The sequence below is a fragment of the Barbus barbus genome (genome assembly GCF_936440315.1).
Source record: "Barbus barbus genome assembly, chromosome: 17".
Classification (NCBI taxonomy): Eukaryota; Metazoa; Chordata; class Actinopteri; order Cypriniformes; family Cyprinidae; genus Barbus; species Barbus barbus.
In genome coordinates this window covers 15,242,796-15,259,099 of record NC_136745.1, presented here as the reverse complement: position 1 = coordinate 15,259,099, position 16,304 = coordinate 15,242,796, and the positions used below count along the sequence as shown (strand labels likewise).

The following is a 16,304-nucleotide window of genomic DNA, read 5'->3' as shown; positions in this document are numbered from 1 at the left end:
CCTCAGTAAAAGAAAGAAAGCTGAGAACACAACACTTTTTGTACTCGATTGGTCCACTTTTCTGTTTCTTTGATTCTTTTTATTTTGTTGTCATTTTTATATCATTTCAATGAATCGTTTGAACCAACAGGTTTTGGGGCAGCTCTGAATTGGTTCACTTCTTTTATTTATCGACGTCAATACTTTGTAGAGCTAATTATTTAACATAAATCCACTGACATGTCAATAATCATTTACAAACGCCTTTCATCTGTATTTGATTTCATTTATTCATATTTATTGCATATATTCCATTCTCTCGGCATGATGATAGCCTACAGCATAGATTTTTACTTGCTCTGAACCGTTTTCTTCAGAATTAAGTTCAAAGTCCAAATTATATTATGACTGCAATTTTAAACTTAAGTTCCTCGTAAGCAAACAAATAAACATACAAGGGATAAAGACAAGCTATAACAGTATGCATCTATAAGGGATTTATTAACAATATTACACATTGTTCAATACAGTATGAAATTGTTGAGTAAATAGAATACAACATGACAAAAGAGCAATTCTCATCACAACAAATATTTCACTTGTTTGGAGTAAAAAAAGGAGTGAAAACAACACATGGGTCCTATGAGAGGAAAAGGATTCCTAAGAATGCATGAATAAGCATTCTATTTGTTATTAATAAGAAACAACAAGCTTCTATAAATGTCTTTGTTCACAAAAAATATTATTTCACAGCCTGTTATAAGGAGCCTGGCATAACAAAAATAGAGTTGTCTGCATTGATAGACTGTTGGAATTGAAACAGAGGTGATTAATATGTTGATATATATTCACTGTGAATAATGAGTAGACAGTTTCTAAATAATAATAAATAGGACATTTCACTTTAAAATATCATTGCACTAGGTTAAATGTGCTTTGCTTTGAAGTTCTGGGTGCAAGTCAGTGATTTTGGGGTCATTAAAGGCAGAAGCATGTGGTAAGATGCTAATAGAAGATACAAAACTTAAAAGAATTATGAAGAATGAGGTCTTTTGAGTGCTGTGGGTTTCTAGTTAAGGTTCTCCTGAACACTGAATAACATTGTGTTGTACGGACATTGATGCTGCTTGAACTGCTCAGTATCACTGAATGTTTGGTTGCACTGAGAGCAGTGGTGAGAGTTTCACCATTACATCGCTAATGTGGGTGTGCTGATGCCGTTTTAGGTATTCCACTCGACTGAAACGTTTCCCACATGTCCCGCACTCATACGGTCTTTCACCAGTGTGGATGCGCTGGTGCCTCTCCAGGTTCCCGAGACGACTGAAGCTGCGGCCGCACTGCGGACACCTGTGGGGCCGCTCACCTGTGTGAACCAGCTGATGCCGCTCGAGGGACCGCGAGTGCGTGAAGCGTTTGCCGCAGAGTTCGCAGTGGTGTGGCTGCTCGCCTGCCTGGATGCATTCGTGGCTCTTAAGGCTCCAGGTGTGGCCGAACGCTCTCCCACACACGGAGCACTGATAGGGCCGATCCTCGACCGCAGGGCAAGAGTGCTTCATGAGGTCAGATGTGGAACTGAAGCCGCTTCCGCAGCGTGCGCAGAAGTGCAGCATGTCCCTGCTCTCACCTCCTGACTCCTCTTCCTCTTCTTTGTTGGTAGGGGCTGATGGGAGTTGTAGTTCAGCAGGGTCTGCTTTATGTGACGAGGACGACATTGCCTTCTGAGAGCTACATAAACCGTCTAGTCCGATGAACGCCACACCTTCAGATCCACATGTCTCCTGAGACGGGCTACCCAGGCCAGACTCTGCCTCCTCACGTTCCCGCTCCGCCTTGAGGGCCGTCTCAAGCCCGCTGAGCTCGTCTCCACCGGTCATTGGTTCCTCTGACAAGGCCGGCTGCTCCTCCCACACTTCAGCTGCAGCGGATTCAGGACCAGAAGAAGCAGGACCTATTTCTCCTGCACACAGAAATGAGATATATCAGACATAAGAACAGAATTGTACCTCAAAATTAAAATGCTAGAAATGCTTTTCAAAGAAATCTCTTATGTTCACCAAGTCTGCATTTATTAGTTCAAAAACACAGTAAAAACATCAATACTGTGAAATATTATTACAGTTCAAAATAACAGTTTTCTACTTGGAAGTATTTTCAAATCCAGTTTATTGGTGTGATGCCAAAGCTGAATTTAAAGGGGTCATATGATGCGATTTCAAGTTTTCCTTTCTTTTTGGAGTGTTATAAGCTGTTCGTGCATAGATGAGATCCCTAAAGTTGCAAAGACTAAAGTCTCAAACCCAAAGAGATATTCTTTATAAAAATTAAGACTCGTCCACTCCCCCCTAAAACGACTCATTCAAACACGCCCCCACATGTCTACGTCACGATGTGGAAATATTTGCGTAATGCCACCCAAATGTTCACGCAAAGAAAGGTGGCGTGGTTTCAGTAACCGCAGTAGTGTTGATGCAGCCATGTCAGGGAGACACTGTGTGTTTCTAGGCAAAAGCAAAAGCACTTTATTTAGCCTTCCGAAAGTAGATGCAATTAGGAATCATTGTTAAGATTTGTTTACAACACAACAACATGTTTGAATTTGTGCAACGCATTATATGAACGACAGATTCCCGAACCTAGGAGAGTACAAGGCTGGCTGTGCACGAAGGCTATTTCTAAAAAAAAAAAGAAAAAAAAAAGGGGCAATTCTGTTTTTGCTATTACAATCTGGCGCTTCTGAATCAGCGACTGTAAGTATGTTTTGTTATTAGTTTAAGTGTTTGCTATTGACTGTTCTAATGCGGAGTTTTACACATAACGCGTGTGTGTGTGTGTGCGCGCGCGTGTTTGTGAGGGGAACAGGGTCACATCACATCTGAGTGTACAGCCCGTCAGAAATCGTCTTATCCACGGCTTGTGTACTGCAAATACATACGAGCATCATCATTGTGTCTATCATTATGCCCTTTTGGGCTTGAACTGATAAAACTAACTTGAAATCTGAACCACGCGATTATGGAAAGGGGCGTTACATTTCCGACGCGTGCTTGTAGTGTTTGGCCAATCACAATGCACTGGGTCAGCTGGCCAATCAGAGCAGACTAAACTTTTTGGAGTTCTCCCAAAAACAAACAGGAAAAGTATCAATACAATGGCTTTGTGTGCAAAACGAAAACTTAATTCATCAAACCTTCCAAACCTGTTGCATTTTTCTTCTGCGGAACACACAAGACATTTTTAAGAATGTTAGTAAGCAAACGGTTTCAGTTCCCACTGACTTCTATCGTATGGACAAAACATACAATGGAAGTTAAATTAAGTCGTACAGGGTTGGAACGATGTGAAGCTGAGTAAGTGATAACAGAATTTTAATTTTTGTGTGAACTATTCCTTTAATGTAAAACTAGTCACCTTTTTTGGAACTTAACAGTCGTGGGTCCAATATATTGTTAATGCATGAAAAACTGAGCACAGCTTTCAAAATGTCTCCTTGTTTCACTGAAAAAAAACAACACAAAGTTGAGGAACTAATGACAGAATTGTATTCTTCAAGTCATTTATCTGTTCATGCTCACAATCGCAAAGAAATTATTAGCTCCTTTCCTGAACAAAGCACTGCAGTGCTCACCGTGGGTGGAACTGGGGGAGGGAGGGCTGGTTTCAGTTTGGTTCATCTGTAGAGCCTCTTGCAACAGCCTCAGGGAGTCTGATCTGTAGCCTTCCACCTTTATCCATCATCCCACAGAAGCAGAAAAAAAGAGAACATAAGGTGTGAAATAAATTCTCTTTGCAAACAATAAAATATTTATTTTAAAACAGATAATAAACATTTTAGGCAGACCTGAGGGGATAGTAATCTTATGTTACATATGTGCTGTTTTTATAACATTTATTTTTTAGTGCAATAAAGGGGATTTATTTTGATTGACAGGTAGGTAGGTGGTCCTTTAGTAATGCAATCATATGTGTTTCTGACTACTTGTGATTTGAGCAACTAAATGATGAAAAAGCATTGACCTCGTTTACACTGGTAATTAACACTGTCCACTTGTGATCTGATCACCATAGAGATGTTGAAATCAGATGTAAATATAGTCTTAGAGTATTAAAAATCAACAAGGACATGCATATTTTTTGGAAATATGACCTCTTAAAGGTATAGTTCACGCCAAAATAAAAATCTATTCGCCTGTCATCAATTATTCACCCTCTATAGTTGTTGTTGAAGATATTTTGAAGAAAGTAGGTAATCAAACAGTTCATTATAGCCATTGACTTCCATTGTATTTTTTACCATCAAATGTTTGGTTCCCCACATTCTTCAAATCATTTTCTTCAGTGTTCAGCAGAAGGAAGAAATTTGCACAGGTTTGAAACAACTTGAGGGTGAGTAAATGATGACAATTTTTAATCTTAGGTGAAAAAGCCCTTTAATTATAATAATGTCAATATTAGAGGGAAAGACCATGAAAAAAGTGAATTGTAGTTACTATGATTTTTGGTTTATAATCTTTGGTGCAGTTTTTGCACTAGCAAAATCGACCAAAACACTTTCAAATCAGTTTGCACAAAGAGATTTTTCTTTTCAGGTCCTTCTCCTGTCCCTGCATCTCCTCTCTCCCCTCCGCTCCCTGCAGCTGTTTCCTCACATCCGATTGGCTATTCACCTCCTCTTTAATGCTGGCCACCTCCTTCCTCTCCCCAGAGACGCATATCCTTTCCTCCTCTTCCCCACCTCCATCTCCTCCAGTTGGCAGATGGACACGGAACACATCCCTCCTCTCATTCCTCACTCCTCCAGTCCCCTCCTCCCACGCATCAGCACTCCACTCCTTCCCTTGCTTGCCTCCTGAGAGAGAAAAATGGGAGGAGGAGAGAGGAGAGAAGGAGGGGGAGGGAGGAATGCAAAAGAGGAGGAGAGGAAGGAGAAAGAAACCTGAGAACTGAGGAGCAGGTCGCCATTATGGTTTCCCACTCAAAGGCACGAAAAATGCACGATAAAACAACAGCATCACACAATGAATGCGACTTGGCGAGTGCGCTTACTTTGGAGATCCGTTCTGCGCGCTTTGCGCACGGTGTCGTCCGCGCCAAGCAGACCAGTCGCGCGCCGACCAGCCGCCCAGCCCATGCCATATTTGCGTTCGTTTCTCAATTTATTCTCAGTCAGCCTCAGTCTCAATTTCAACGCTTCGTTCTCTTTTCTGTTCAGCGAGATTTCCACCAGGTAGTCGTTCACCGTGTCCTGGAAGAGTTTGGTGATCTCGCACACTGATGCGCGGACCAAACTGTCCATGACAGCAGTCAGGTGCGCTTGAAAGGTCTTGACCGATTCCGCCATGGTTTCTTTAGTTTTCAGTCGCACATATAATAACTAAAGTTGTGTCCAATAAAATTGTTACGCCATATATCCACACAAGTCACACTTCACTACGCATACGCTCTGCAATAACAACACTTAATTTAATTTCGCATGTGGTTATAATAATCTGACATCAACTATGACAACGGCTGTCACCCGAAGTAACCCAACTTTGTACACAGCTAAAAGAATGAACTCTATGCGCTCTATCTTTAAGCTCGCGACCAAACAAATCAAACCCTTAAAAGATAAAACTCCAGATGACTGCACAAATATAGTCGACGGCTAACAAAGATCCGTGTTCATGTTTTACGAGTGTTTATGCGCTATCAGCGGCACAGTTTCACCGAGTCCCGACCACCCCTCTCAACTCAAGAGGTTTTAATTCTCGCCTACAATATTATTTCCGGATGTTGCGTTCTGCGCATGCGCACAGCTACCGTAATTACCCGAAAATTGACCTATACAATTTTTGGTTAGGTAGCTTTGGCTACCCTGTTGGTAGACTCCTTTTTTTAAATAAATTATTATTATTGAATAATTATCCATACAAAATAAAACAAGAATAATCTGTTGAAAAACAGGAATAACCTTTTGTTGGTAGATGCTGTGCACTATTATAGAGGCAACATGCATCAACCTCCATAGAGAATTCAACATTCAACAGAATTCTAAAGAAAACCAATGTTTTGCAAGAAAATAAATAGTCTGTTATGTTATCAAGATGCAGCCTTCGTCAATTATGCCCCAATTCGATGGAGCACATTATCAAGAGAATGAAGCCAGCTTGCTACTTCTTTTAAAGAAACCCAAAAACGTATCTCTTTACTGCAGTTAGCAAATGATTTTTCTGAATTATGTTTTCTTTTATTATAATTGTATTATTTTTTTATGTATAATAATTTTCTCTTTTATTATAGTAATAAAAGTGGGTTTCAATTTAATCTTGTTAAATTAATTATGGTATTTTTAATGTCAAGTACTTGGTGACTATTGTAATATAAAAGTTAATAATAATAATAATGTTGATGATGAAGTAAATGTTTCAGCAGTTTTTCCTGGGGGCTACCAATGTGAAATGTCTGCTGTTTTTCATTCCAGACATTTTTTTAAATTATTTCTACAGTGTTTCAATAGAACTTTACAGTTTTTTGTCTAAAGGTTATTTATTTATATTGTTGTATAATATTGAAGGCTACATAACTGCATAATACTGTTTATTGAATAAAAAATATGTTAAAAAAAACGAATAAAATGAATAAATAAACAAATATATATATATGTATATATAAAGAGTAATTAGTCACATGAAATTTAGGGAGCAGGTGGTTGTGCTTCTGCATCATGCATTTCTAGGGCCGCATGCGCCAGCCGAGCAACTGTGGTGTGCTAACGGGTCTGCACTGTCAGATCTTTATTTGGGTCATATGGTGTTTTACGGTACCCCAGAACTGTACTGGCATCGTGGTTACTTAGCTTATTCAGCCGATCTCATCCTTCCACCGTGCACTATTCTGCAGAAAGAGCTGTCTCTCCGCTGCAGTCATGCCGATGTTCGTGGTGAACACTAATGTTACAAAGGACGCGGTTCCTGCTGAGCTGCTCTCGGAGGCCACGCAGGAGCTCGCTAAAGCGATGGGCAAACCCGCGCAGGTGAGCACTCGGCATGTATCACATTTCCTACAAATTGTATGACTTTTTATATTAGTCTGCATAGAATATGCAACTGTAAATTAATCTCGATACTATGAAAAATACAAGAAACTTACTCTACAGTTATCCTTTTAGCTGTAGCTTAAGTTATGCTGGGTTTTTCACAGTTTTAAACTTAAAGAGACCTTGGCTGAATATATATATCATCATTATTTGTCTCGATTTTATGCTTAAGTAGTGATGGGAAGTCAAACTCATTTCCGTGAATCATGCTTTTCAAAAAAACGATTCAGTGATTCTTTTACGTCATGACGCAATTACGTGACCGCGTTATCCCAGATCCCACGTGTGATATGCCTTGAGTTAAAAAAAAAAAAAGATATGCCTTGTTTAAAACGTTACAAAAAATCCATATGCAGGCACATTTGGATTTTTATCAAGTATTAAAGTATTACGTTAATGAGTATTTCAGTTCAGTGTTTTGGAGCCGTATTTATTCAATAAAACAAGTCAATTGTAAGCTTTTAATAAACCAGGGATTCTCAAATCTGGCCTGCGAGATCCACTTCCTGCAGAGTTTAGCTCTAACCCTAATCAAACACACCTGAGCATGCTAATCAGTGGCTTCGGGACCATCAGTAAATCACAGGTAGGTGAGTTTGAGCAGTGTTGGAGCTAAACTCTGCAGAGCATTGGCCCTCTAGAACAACATTTGAGGAACCCTGTAATAAACCAAATTTGCATTTACATTACACTATACTAAAATTATTATTATTGTGAAAACTGGTCTGTTAGTTGACTCGAGAACCGCTCGGGACGACTCCGATTTGTGAATAAATCTCTCAGATCTGTTTTTTGAAAAAATCCTGTTCAGAGGAACTGCCTTATTTAGATCCTCTTGAAACTGGTTGAGAGACACCCTGGTGCAGTGGACTATTAATCTGAATTAAAACTGGTGTGTGGAAACAGGGAGTTTTTTTTTTTTTTGTGGAGACAGGGTTTTTTTATTTTTATAACTGTGTATTTACAGATAAAAAATGGTTAAATGCAAGTTGTAAAAGGCTTTTATTTTGTCATTTCTTATCAGACTGTTTTTTTTTTTTTTTTTTTTTTGTCTATTTATTTATATCACACCGTTTTAAACTTATTTGTATTTATTAATTTATTCATTCATTCATTGACAGAGAAACTGGCTGAATGTATGCCAGAGATCGGTTTTCCTTTGATCTGATTTTTCACTCGCTATTACTGCAACGCCTAGTATATGCGTGCACCACAAAATAACGTGGCGGATAGAATGACCGTGGAGGCTGGCCTGACCGCAGTCTTATTTACCCTTGTGTGTATCTTTTTCTATTGCCATGTGACAGTACATCGCCATACACATCATCCCGGATCAGATGATGATGTTTGGGGGCAAAGGAGATCCGTGCGCGCTCTGTTCTCTCACCAGCATTGGAAAGATTGGGGGTGCACAAAATAAGCAATACTCCAAACTTCTTATGGGCATGCTCAACAAACACCTCGGAATTTCACCTGACAGGTAAATCCATACATTACAGCTGACTACATTATTTAGCATTTACCTGAATATTTTGCACAAATTAAGTTTAAACTTTCTACTGAATTTCAGTTGTTAATATGCACGCATAAATAATATGAAGAGTATATCTTATACTGTTTTTTTTGTATGTGTCAAATTCAGTTGTTTTAGTAAAACCTTCTTGTATTGTTTTTCAGGATCTATATAAACTTTGTTGATATGGATGCAGCCAATGTGGCTTGGAACAGCACCACCTTTGGATAAAGAATATGGATTTATGGCCTGATATAAGGCTGCAGTTTTTATTCCAGCTCTATTCAGAGAAAAGCTTTTGAAAGCATAAAGCTATCAGTCAATTAAGTCTTAACACACGGCACTTACTGCTTACAGCAAACATCTTGCTCCGACAATAAAACTCTTTAAACGGTACTGAGGTGTTGAGTTTTTGTTGTACATGCCTCTTTAAAGCACAAATGTTTAGGAAATCATAATGCTGACAAAGGGATTGTATTGATTATGGATAAAATTGAATTAGATATTAACAGAAATATCCAAAATAAAAGGAAACCACAACATATGCTGGGCAAATGAAGTCGCTCAATATTAGACAAGGCAAAATGGTAAATTTGGAAAATGTTGTTTTAGGCATATCTTAATACTGAAGTCTTAATTTGTGTGCTAATAAGCCTTCAGTCACACCAGGGTACAATTCTGACCTGTTTCCATACTTTGATTTTATAACTAGCCTAGCAAAAACATCATTTTGAGAAATCAGCACAAAGAGGAAATGCATGCCTCAAAAGTAAGATTACAAAAAGCACCGTGGTGAATTTATATACGTATGTGTGTGCGTGTGTGTATCTATATATAGAAAGAGAAATACCTCATCTGAATTGACTTATATTTTAGCCAAAACATGTAACTATACTCTAGACTTTATTTTTGACCAAGAATTAGCATTATAATAATGCACATAAACAGTAAGAAAGTGATTTACCAAACATTAATGGTGAGTACAGAGACAGATACTAGCAATGTAAAAATAGTCATGTCAGAAAAGAACATGAACAAGAAAGACTTTGAGAGTTTAACAGAAGAAACAAGGCAAGGCCAATTATCCAGTCCGGAACAACAGAGCCGATCATCAGAAAACAGACGGGGAGATTTTCCCATTAGTCCATTTACATCATTATGCATCCAGTGTCCAGGAACAAAGATGACTGACTAGAGGGAGAAAATAAATTAGGAACATTTAATTTACTGCCATTTACAAAGCTATAATTTTTTAAAGACAAGTTAAGGAGCAACAGGCTCACCTGTCTCCTTATAACCTCCACTAGCTCTTCAGGGCTTCCTTCAGAGCAGAAACCACTTGAGCGGGATCAGGAAACTTTAGTTTGCGTGGAGGACCCTTCTTAATGCCAGACCACAAAACAACCTCTGCTCAGGAGAAAGAAATTCAGAGGCAGCGTATGTAAATAAGCTAATTCTTTGGACAACCATAAAATGCAGTCTTGTTACTCAATCATGCAGGCATCTGAATACTGGTTGGGCTTCTTTCCATGGCAGTCTAACCTTTGTCTCCCTCCATCAGCGTGATCTCAAAGCTGTTCCGCCGAGGTTTCTGAGGATTGACTATCACACGAAGTTCAGGGTGCGAAGCTGCAAGTGCCTCACGCACACCTTCAGCATTCCGCCCGTAGACCCGTCAGCTTTTGCTGTGAAAAAGTCAGAACATGATTCAAATATAAGTATCACCTGTGTATTCAACTTTAGGGGTATTTTTTTTACATCTTTTTAATGTTGTTATAAAATCAAAATATCAACAAAAAAGCATCTGTAAATAATTCACAAAAAGTGTTACACAGTAAACAGTGCATGAACACATTTTCAATGTGTCCTCACCAATGCTCAATAACGACCTCTCCATCTTTTTTGTCAGCTCCATCAAGCTTTTCTTTCTTCTCCACTGCAGCTGCTTCTGCATCCACGTCCGTCTTACGCTTCCTACCACGACCTGCATTTAAAGTACATCACAGATTTTCAGTTTTGCATATATAGGATGATATACTGTATAACCAGGAGGAGGGGATATTTATTTGGCTGTTTTTGCATTGCACGTGATCTTACACAACCAGCTCGACTCCAACTGGAGACCAATATGAAAACTCATAATACGACATGTGCGACATATTTATATATAAGTCTACTAAGGATATTTAAAAAATAACTGTTTAATAGAAACTCATTCAATTATAGACTACTACTACACGAAAGTTTAAAAACGTGTAACGTACCTGATTTGGCTCGAGTCGCCATTTCTGCAACATACATAAGACGTGCAGAGTTTGGAGGGGTTCTGTAAAAAAAAAAAAAAAAAAAGTAAGTGACGGACACTGCCACCTTTTGGTGTGGAAAGTTTCTTGTCTGTAATGTGAAGAAATATATAACAGTCGTCTTTGCACAGTTTTCTCACGAAATCAATTTTTGAAGTTGGCGTGTAAATATGTCCCGGTATTGGGGTATCATGATTCTATTTATTTGTTTAAATATGACAGATAATGAGAAGAGGTACTTTATGAGAATTGAGAGTTCTTTACTTTAAGAACTACAAAATATATCAAAATTGAAAATAATAATAATAATACGGAAATCTATTTATTTAGTTACATTTTTATGTACCTATGAATAAAACGGAAAACTGAGAAATTATAAAATTAGCACTGGCTTTCCTTTATATATATTACGATGTGGTAAAAAATGACTTAAAAAGAAAACGTGTTCAAACTTTTAATTTGTGGTAACAATACAGTACAGTACAGTACAATTCTAAATGTTCAAGCAACATAGGGTAGGACAGCAGAGACAGACAGGAAATTGGGGGAAAGAGGAGGAATAGGGTCAGGAAATGACCCAGGCCGGATTCGAACCTGAGTCCCTGTCAGCCAACAGATCTGATATTATTAGGCCATCAGTCCTGCAATAAAGGCACAAGCAGACACTACAATTAACACATGTATATTTTTATTGCAAAGTTAAAATCATACCTGATCACTCACCTCACCTGTTTACCTTTTCTTTTTTTCTTTTTTGGCCTTTTTTGGTAGAGACAGACAGGAAAGTGGGGGAAAGAGGGGGCATGGGGTGGGGAAATGACTCAGGCCTGATTCGAAACCGAGTCCCTGTCAGCTATAGCTCTGATATGATTAGACCGCACACACAAACAGACAACACAATTAATAAATGTATTTTAATTAGAATGCTAAAATCATACTTATCACTCACGTATTGATCCACAGTGCAATCCCTCCAGACCATCAGCACAGCAGATATTGTTATGAACAGTGCCGATCCTAGACTTCTGGGGGCCCTACGCAAAACTGTGAAAGAATGACCATTTTTATACACACTTATGTTGACATGTCAAGAGAACATAGTGTGCATGTTAAAAATTATATTGATGATACCAAGCTTTTTATCATAGGCAGTAGAAATTATTGTGCACCCTTTCACCCTATACTGCCGGTACCAGATCATAAATAAAAACTGATATTGTAGTTCCACTTAAATTCAATTAAATTAAAAAAAGTTAACATGAGCCACATGTACTGTTGTACAAGGAGGAACAGGGGTTACAAAGAAACAAAAAAATAATACAAACGGGGGAAAACTCAGTAACAAAAGTGTTGGGAATAACAGTTCAAACCCATGGACGAACAAAGACCAGGAGTCAGATTGCGATTAATTAAAGAAATTTACTGAAGAAATCATTTGCAGTTTCATCTGCAGAAGTCAGCTTTAACATTCGCACGCAGTTCGTAGGCCGACCTGCTTTACAATTCAAAAACACCAGCAATTATACCCTAACAGAGGTTGCTAATTGCGTCAATGCATAAGTCATTAAAATTCGGATTGGTTCTAAATCCTAGATAAACTTAGACAGTTTCCACATATGAACGCAAGCTTGAAGCATATCTTATGATGACTATTTTAGTGACAAGTGATCAGCGGTCCGACGCAATACGTCTCTCCAGAGATGTATCTGAAACGCTGGACATCGGCAGCGGAACGTTTGTCCTGGACTGTCTGAGCTTCTCCCTGGACAGACAGATACTAACACAAATACACTGAGAAACACTTATCTTACTTCAAGGTTGCCTCAGCCCTAAACCTTATCGGGCATGGTTACACAACAATGAGAGCAGCTTCTTAGAGTAGAAAGGCAGACTAAAGCCATAATCAGCTTATTCTCTAACATGCATAAATGTAACTTTGATTAATAATTATTCAATTAATATTATTATGAAGGCCATTGTAGATCTGCCATCCACTCCTTCAAAAGCGTCAACACAACACATCCCATATTATTAGATTATTTGTGTATATTACATTTAGTAAACGCAGTCATATAGGTCAAAAATTCACAGATACAACTTAAGAGGTTTTTTTATTTAACAAAAATATTACAAGTTTACAGAACAAATTGGCAGACAACTTATATTCAAAGACATCAAATTTAAAAGTGGCTTAGACAGAATACAAATAATACATAAAACAATACAAACAAAAGCTCTAAGATTGCTGTGTTCACCTGGCAAGGCTGCAGTGTGTCGCTTTCAGGCAAGATGGAGGTGAAAGGGGTTAAAATATTTTAGTGGATGTCTATAATGACATGGAATGCTAAATCAATTCAAACATGTTTTTACTCCATAAATATAGGTGGCTTATACCTCCAAAGATACACCCATGCTGCTGTATCTAGAGCAGATGAGACGTCAAGCAGAGAAAGAGAATGAGAGAGGCCCTCGGGTATGTAAACAAACTTCCCAAACAATTTGTTTCTCAAATTTTGGATTGGTAAGAAAAAATATTTTTACTTAGCAAGTAGGGTTGCAAAAATTTGGAAATTTTCCAGTAAATTTCGGAAACATTCAAGCAATTTTGGAAACTTTCCAGGATTTTTTTTAATCTTCCTGGAATTTTTGAGAATTTACAGTTTAATTTCGAAGTTTCTGGAAATTTACAGGAAATTTTTCCACCCCTTTGCAACCCTATTAGCAAGTATGCATTAAATCGATCATAAATAACAGTAAAAACGCATTTATAATGTTATAAAATATTTCTATTTCAAATAAATGCTGTTCTTTTAAACTTTCTATTAATCAAAGAATCCTGAAAAAAAGCAACAAATCAGCATATTAGGATGATTTATCAAGGATGTGACACTGAAGAAATTCAGCTTTGCCATCACAGGAATAAATTACATTTTAAGACAGAAAACGTATTTTAAATTTTTATAATATTTCACAATATTAATATAATGTACATGCAGCCATGGTGAGCGTAAGATAATTAATCATTAAAAATATCTTACCAACTCCTTATGAACTTTTGAATAGTAATATATATCTAATATAACAAATTAAACATGTTTTGTTGTCGTAGGTAATGGTTGTTGGACCAACTGATGATGTGGGAAAGTCAACAGTATGTTGAGTGTTGCTGAACTATGCTGTGCGACTGGAACGAAGGCCTATGCTTGTAGAACTGGATGTCGGCCAGAGCAGCGTAAGATGCCTGAACGATCAATGCAACATCTGCTAAACATTACAGGCTTGTGAGAAATTAAGCGTTATATGCATGTTTAATTGTTCTTGTCTGTAGGTCTCTGTGCCTGGAACTATGTCAGCTCTGTGCATCGAGCGTCCTGTTGATGTAGAAGAAGGCTTCTCTGTGCAGGCTCCGCTTGTCTATCACTTTGGCTCTACCACACCAGGAACATTAAACTTTATAACAAGGTAATGACAAAATTGCACTTAAGGGACTGTTGTCTTTACACTTCAGTGATATACTGAGCTTTGGCCCATAAATTATTTGAACAGATTGATCTTGGCACAAAACAGACAGTTCCAAACTATCATGGCACTGTTTAATCAATAATAACAAGGAGAAGATGCATTCATCTTTCTCTTAATGCAACTATAAAATATTGTTCTTCTGCAGTTGTTAACACAAAAAAAGTAAATTTCTGTAGCAGTAACTGAAGGAGAAGTAGTACTCAGCAGTTGCTTGATAACATGGCAATGATGAATCATCTTTTGCATTTTTTTAAAATCATTGCACAGCAACAGTATTGGTATTACTAGAGTGAAAATGTTTACACTTACTTCATGTATGTTCCTGCTTCTTGGTCCATCAGTGCATGTTATTCTAAATTTAAAAATGTTGTTATTGTAAAACTTATTGTTTTTTTAATGACTAGTACGTACTTACTGTATTTAATGTTACATTCTGCTTAACATAATATTATTAACTATTTTAATTTGACCATTTCTGTTATAACTAAATAGTGCTTTCCTATTTTTTTTTCTTCTTGTCATGTCAGATTGTAATACACTGCCATTCAAATGTTTTGGTTCAGTATGATTTTTTTTTTTTAAAGAAATAATACTTTTATTTTGTAAGGATGAGTTAAATTGATCAAAACTGACACTGAAGACTAACACTGCTGTGCAAAAAAAATCAATTTCAAATTGTTTGAATTTTCAATTCTGAAAATCCAGAAAAGTGTCATGGTTTCCTTTAAAATATTAAGAAGTACAACTATTTTAAACATTGATAATAATTTGTTTCTTGAGCACTGAATTATCATATGAATGATTCTGAAACATCATAATAATGACTGCTAAAAATTCAGCTTTGCCATCACATGAATAAATATTTTATCAATATTAATTTTAATTTGTAATAAATCATATTTCACTGTCTCTGTTTTTTGAACAATTATGCAGCCCTAGTGAGCCTAAGAGGCTTCTTTTGAACAACAGTGTATGTTAGATTACATATGTAACATGAGTTGCTGTTTAATGTTGACTTTAAGTTGGTTCAGTATGCATCATCCAGACATGTAGATATTAATAAAGTGTGTAATAATGAGTCTCTTTTTTTCTCTTTGGGTGTATAGCTGACTTCCAGCCTTGCAGCAGTGTTTTTCCAGCGCTGTGAGGTGAACCGCAGGGCTAGTGTGGGTGGCTGTATAATCAACACCTGTGGCTGGGTCAAAGGTTCAGGCTACCAGGCGCTGGTCCATTGCGCTTAAGCTTTTGAGGTGGATGTTGTTATAGTCCTGGACCAGGAGCGTCTCTATAATGAACTTAAACGTGACTTGCCCCACTCTGTACGTGTCAAAGTCTGGTGGAGTGGTGGAGCGCTCCAAGGACTGTTGACGAGAGTCACGGGACGAAAAGATCCGAGAATACTTCTACGGCTTCCGTGGAACTTCATTTTACCCTCATGCTTTTGATGTGCGCTTTTCAGATGTGTGTTTACAAGATCGATGCACCCTCAATTCCAAACTCCTGTCTCTCTCTGGGTATGTCCCAGAACGACACCCAGCTCAAACTTGTCCCAGTCAGCCCTGGCAGGGATTTAACCCACCATGTGCTGAGTGTGAGTTCGGTATAGATGATGATGCCGAGGTGGGTGCAGGACGGAGCAGAGGGATTCTAGAGAGTCCTGACTCCTGTGTGTGGCTTCATAGTTGTGACAGCAGTGGACACACAAGCTCAGGTGATGACGGTACTCTCAGACACACTCTGCTCATCATGGACTATGACCTTAAATAGAAGCATATAAGTCTAGCAGAGATCTCTGCTCAAAAGGGACACGTCTTATCACATTTAAGTTCTTACAAAATATTTATAGCTGTTTAATTTTCAAAGGACAAATTTTAATTATGTACATAAGTAAAAGCTTCTGTATTTAAAA

The 16,304-nt window shown here is 37.8% G+C and overlaps 2 protein-coding genes and 2 pseudogenes across 5 annotated transcripts; 2 read left to right on the top strand and 2 right to left on the bottom strand.

The window, feature by feature from the left end:
* Window positions 1–258: 258 nt before the first annotated feature.
* LOC306883336 (uncharacterized protein) lies at window positions 259–5,762 on the bottom strand. 2 transcript variants are annotated; one of them, XM_079438519.1, is made up of 5 exons: window positions 5,026–5,758; window positions 4,647–4,828; window positions 3,608–3,704; window positions 3,391–3,477; window positions 259–1,939 (listed from the first exon to the last, which is right to left on the bottom strand). In XM_079438519.1, the coding sequence occupies exons 1-5, from the start codon at window positions 5,318–5,320 to the stop codon at window positions 1,122–1,124; spliced, it is 1,479 nt and encodes a 492-aa protein (XP_079294645.1). In that variant the 5' UTR covers window positions 5,321–5,758; the 3' UTR covers window positions 259–1,121. The 2 variants fall into 2 exon arrangements, with proteins under 2 accessions (XP_079294645.1, XP_079294646.1); XM_079438520.1 differs by lacking the exon at window positions 3,391–3,477 and having other exon boundaries at window positions 5,026–5,762.
* A 923-nt stretch (window positions 5,763–6,685) lies between these two features.
* Window positions 6,686–8,965, top strand: LOC306883124 (macrophage migration inhibitory factor-like). Its single transcript, XM_079438226.1, has 3 exons — window positions 6,686–6,994; window positions 8,365–8,537; window positions 8,735–8,965. The coding sequence occupies exons 1-3, from the start codon at window positions 6,887–6,889 to the stop codon at window positions 8,799–8,801; spliced, it is 348 nt and encodes a 115-aa protein (XP_079294352.1). The 5' UTR covers window positions 6,686–6,886; the 3' UTR covers window positions 8,802–8,965.
* A 458-nt stretch (window positions 8,966–9,423) lies between these two features.
* LOC306883151 (selenoprotein H-like) lies at window positions 9,424–10,887 on the bottom strand (annotated as a pseudogene). The gene is made up of 5 exons (XR_013785921.1): window positions 10,835–10,887; window positions 10,443–10,554; window positions 10,113–10,255; window positions 9,854–9,977; window positions 9,424–9,761 (listed from the first exon to the last, which is right to left on the bottom strand). The product of XR_013785921.1 is annotated as a selenoprotein H-like (transcript).
* Window positions 10,888–12,518: 1,631 nt separating this feature from the next.
* LOC306883601 (polyribonucleotide 5'-hydroxyl-kinase Clp1-like) lies at window positions 12,519–16,172 on the top strand (annotated as a pseudogene). Its single transcript has 6 exons — window positions 12,519–12,607; window positions 13,108–13,168; window positions 13,257–13,346; window positions 13,983–14,105; window positions 14,202–14,335; window positions 15,502–16,172. The product of its transcript is annotated as a polyribonucleotide 5'-hydroxyl-kinase Clp1-like (transcript).
* Window positions 16,173–16,304: the final 132 nt, after the last annotated feature.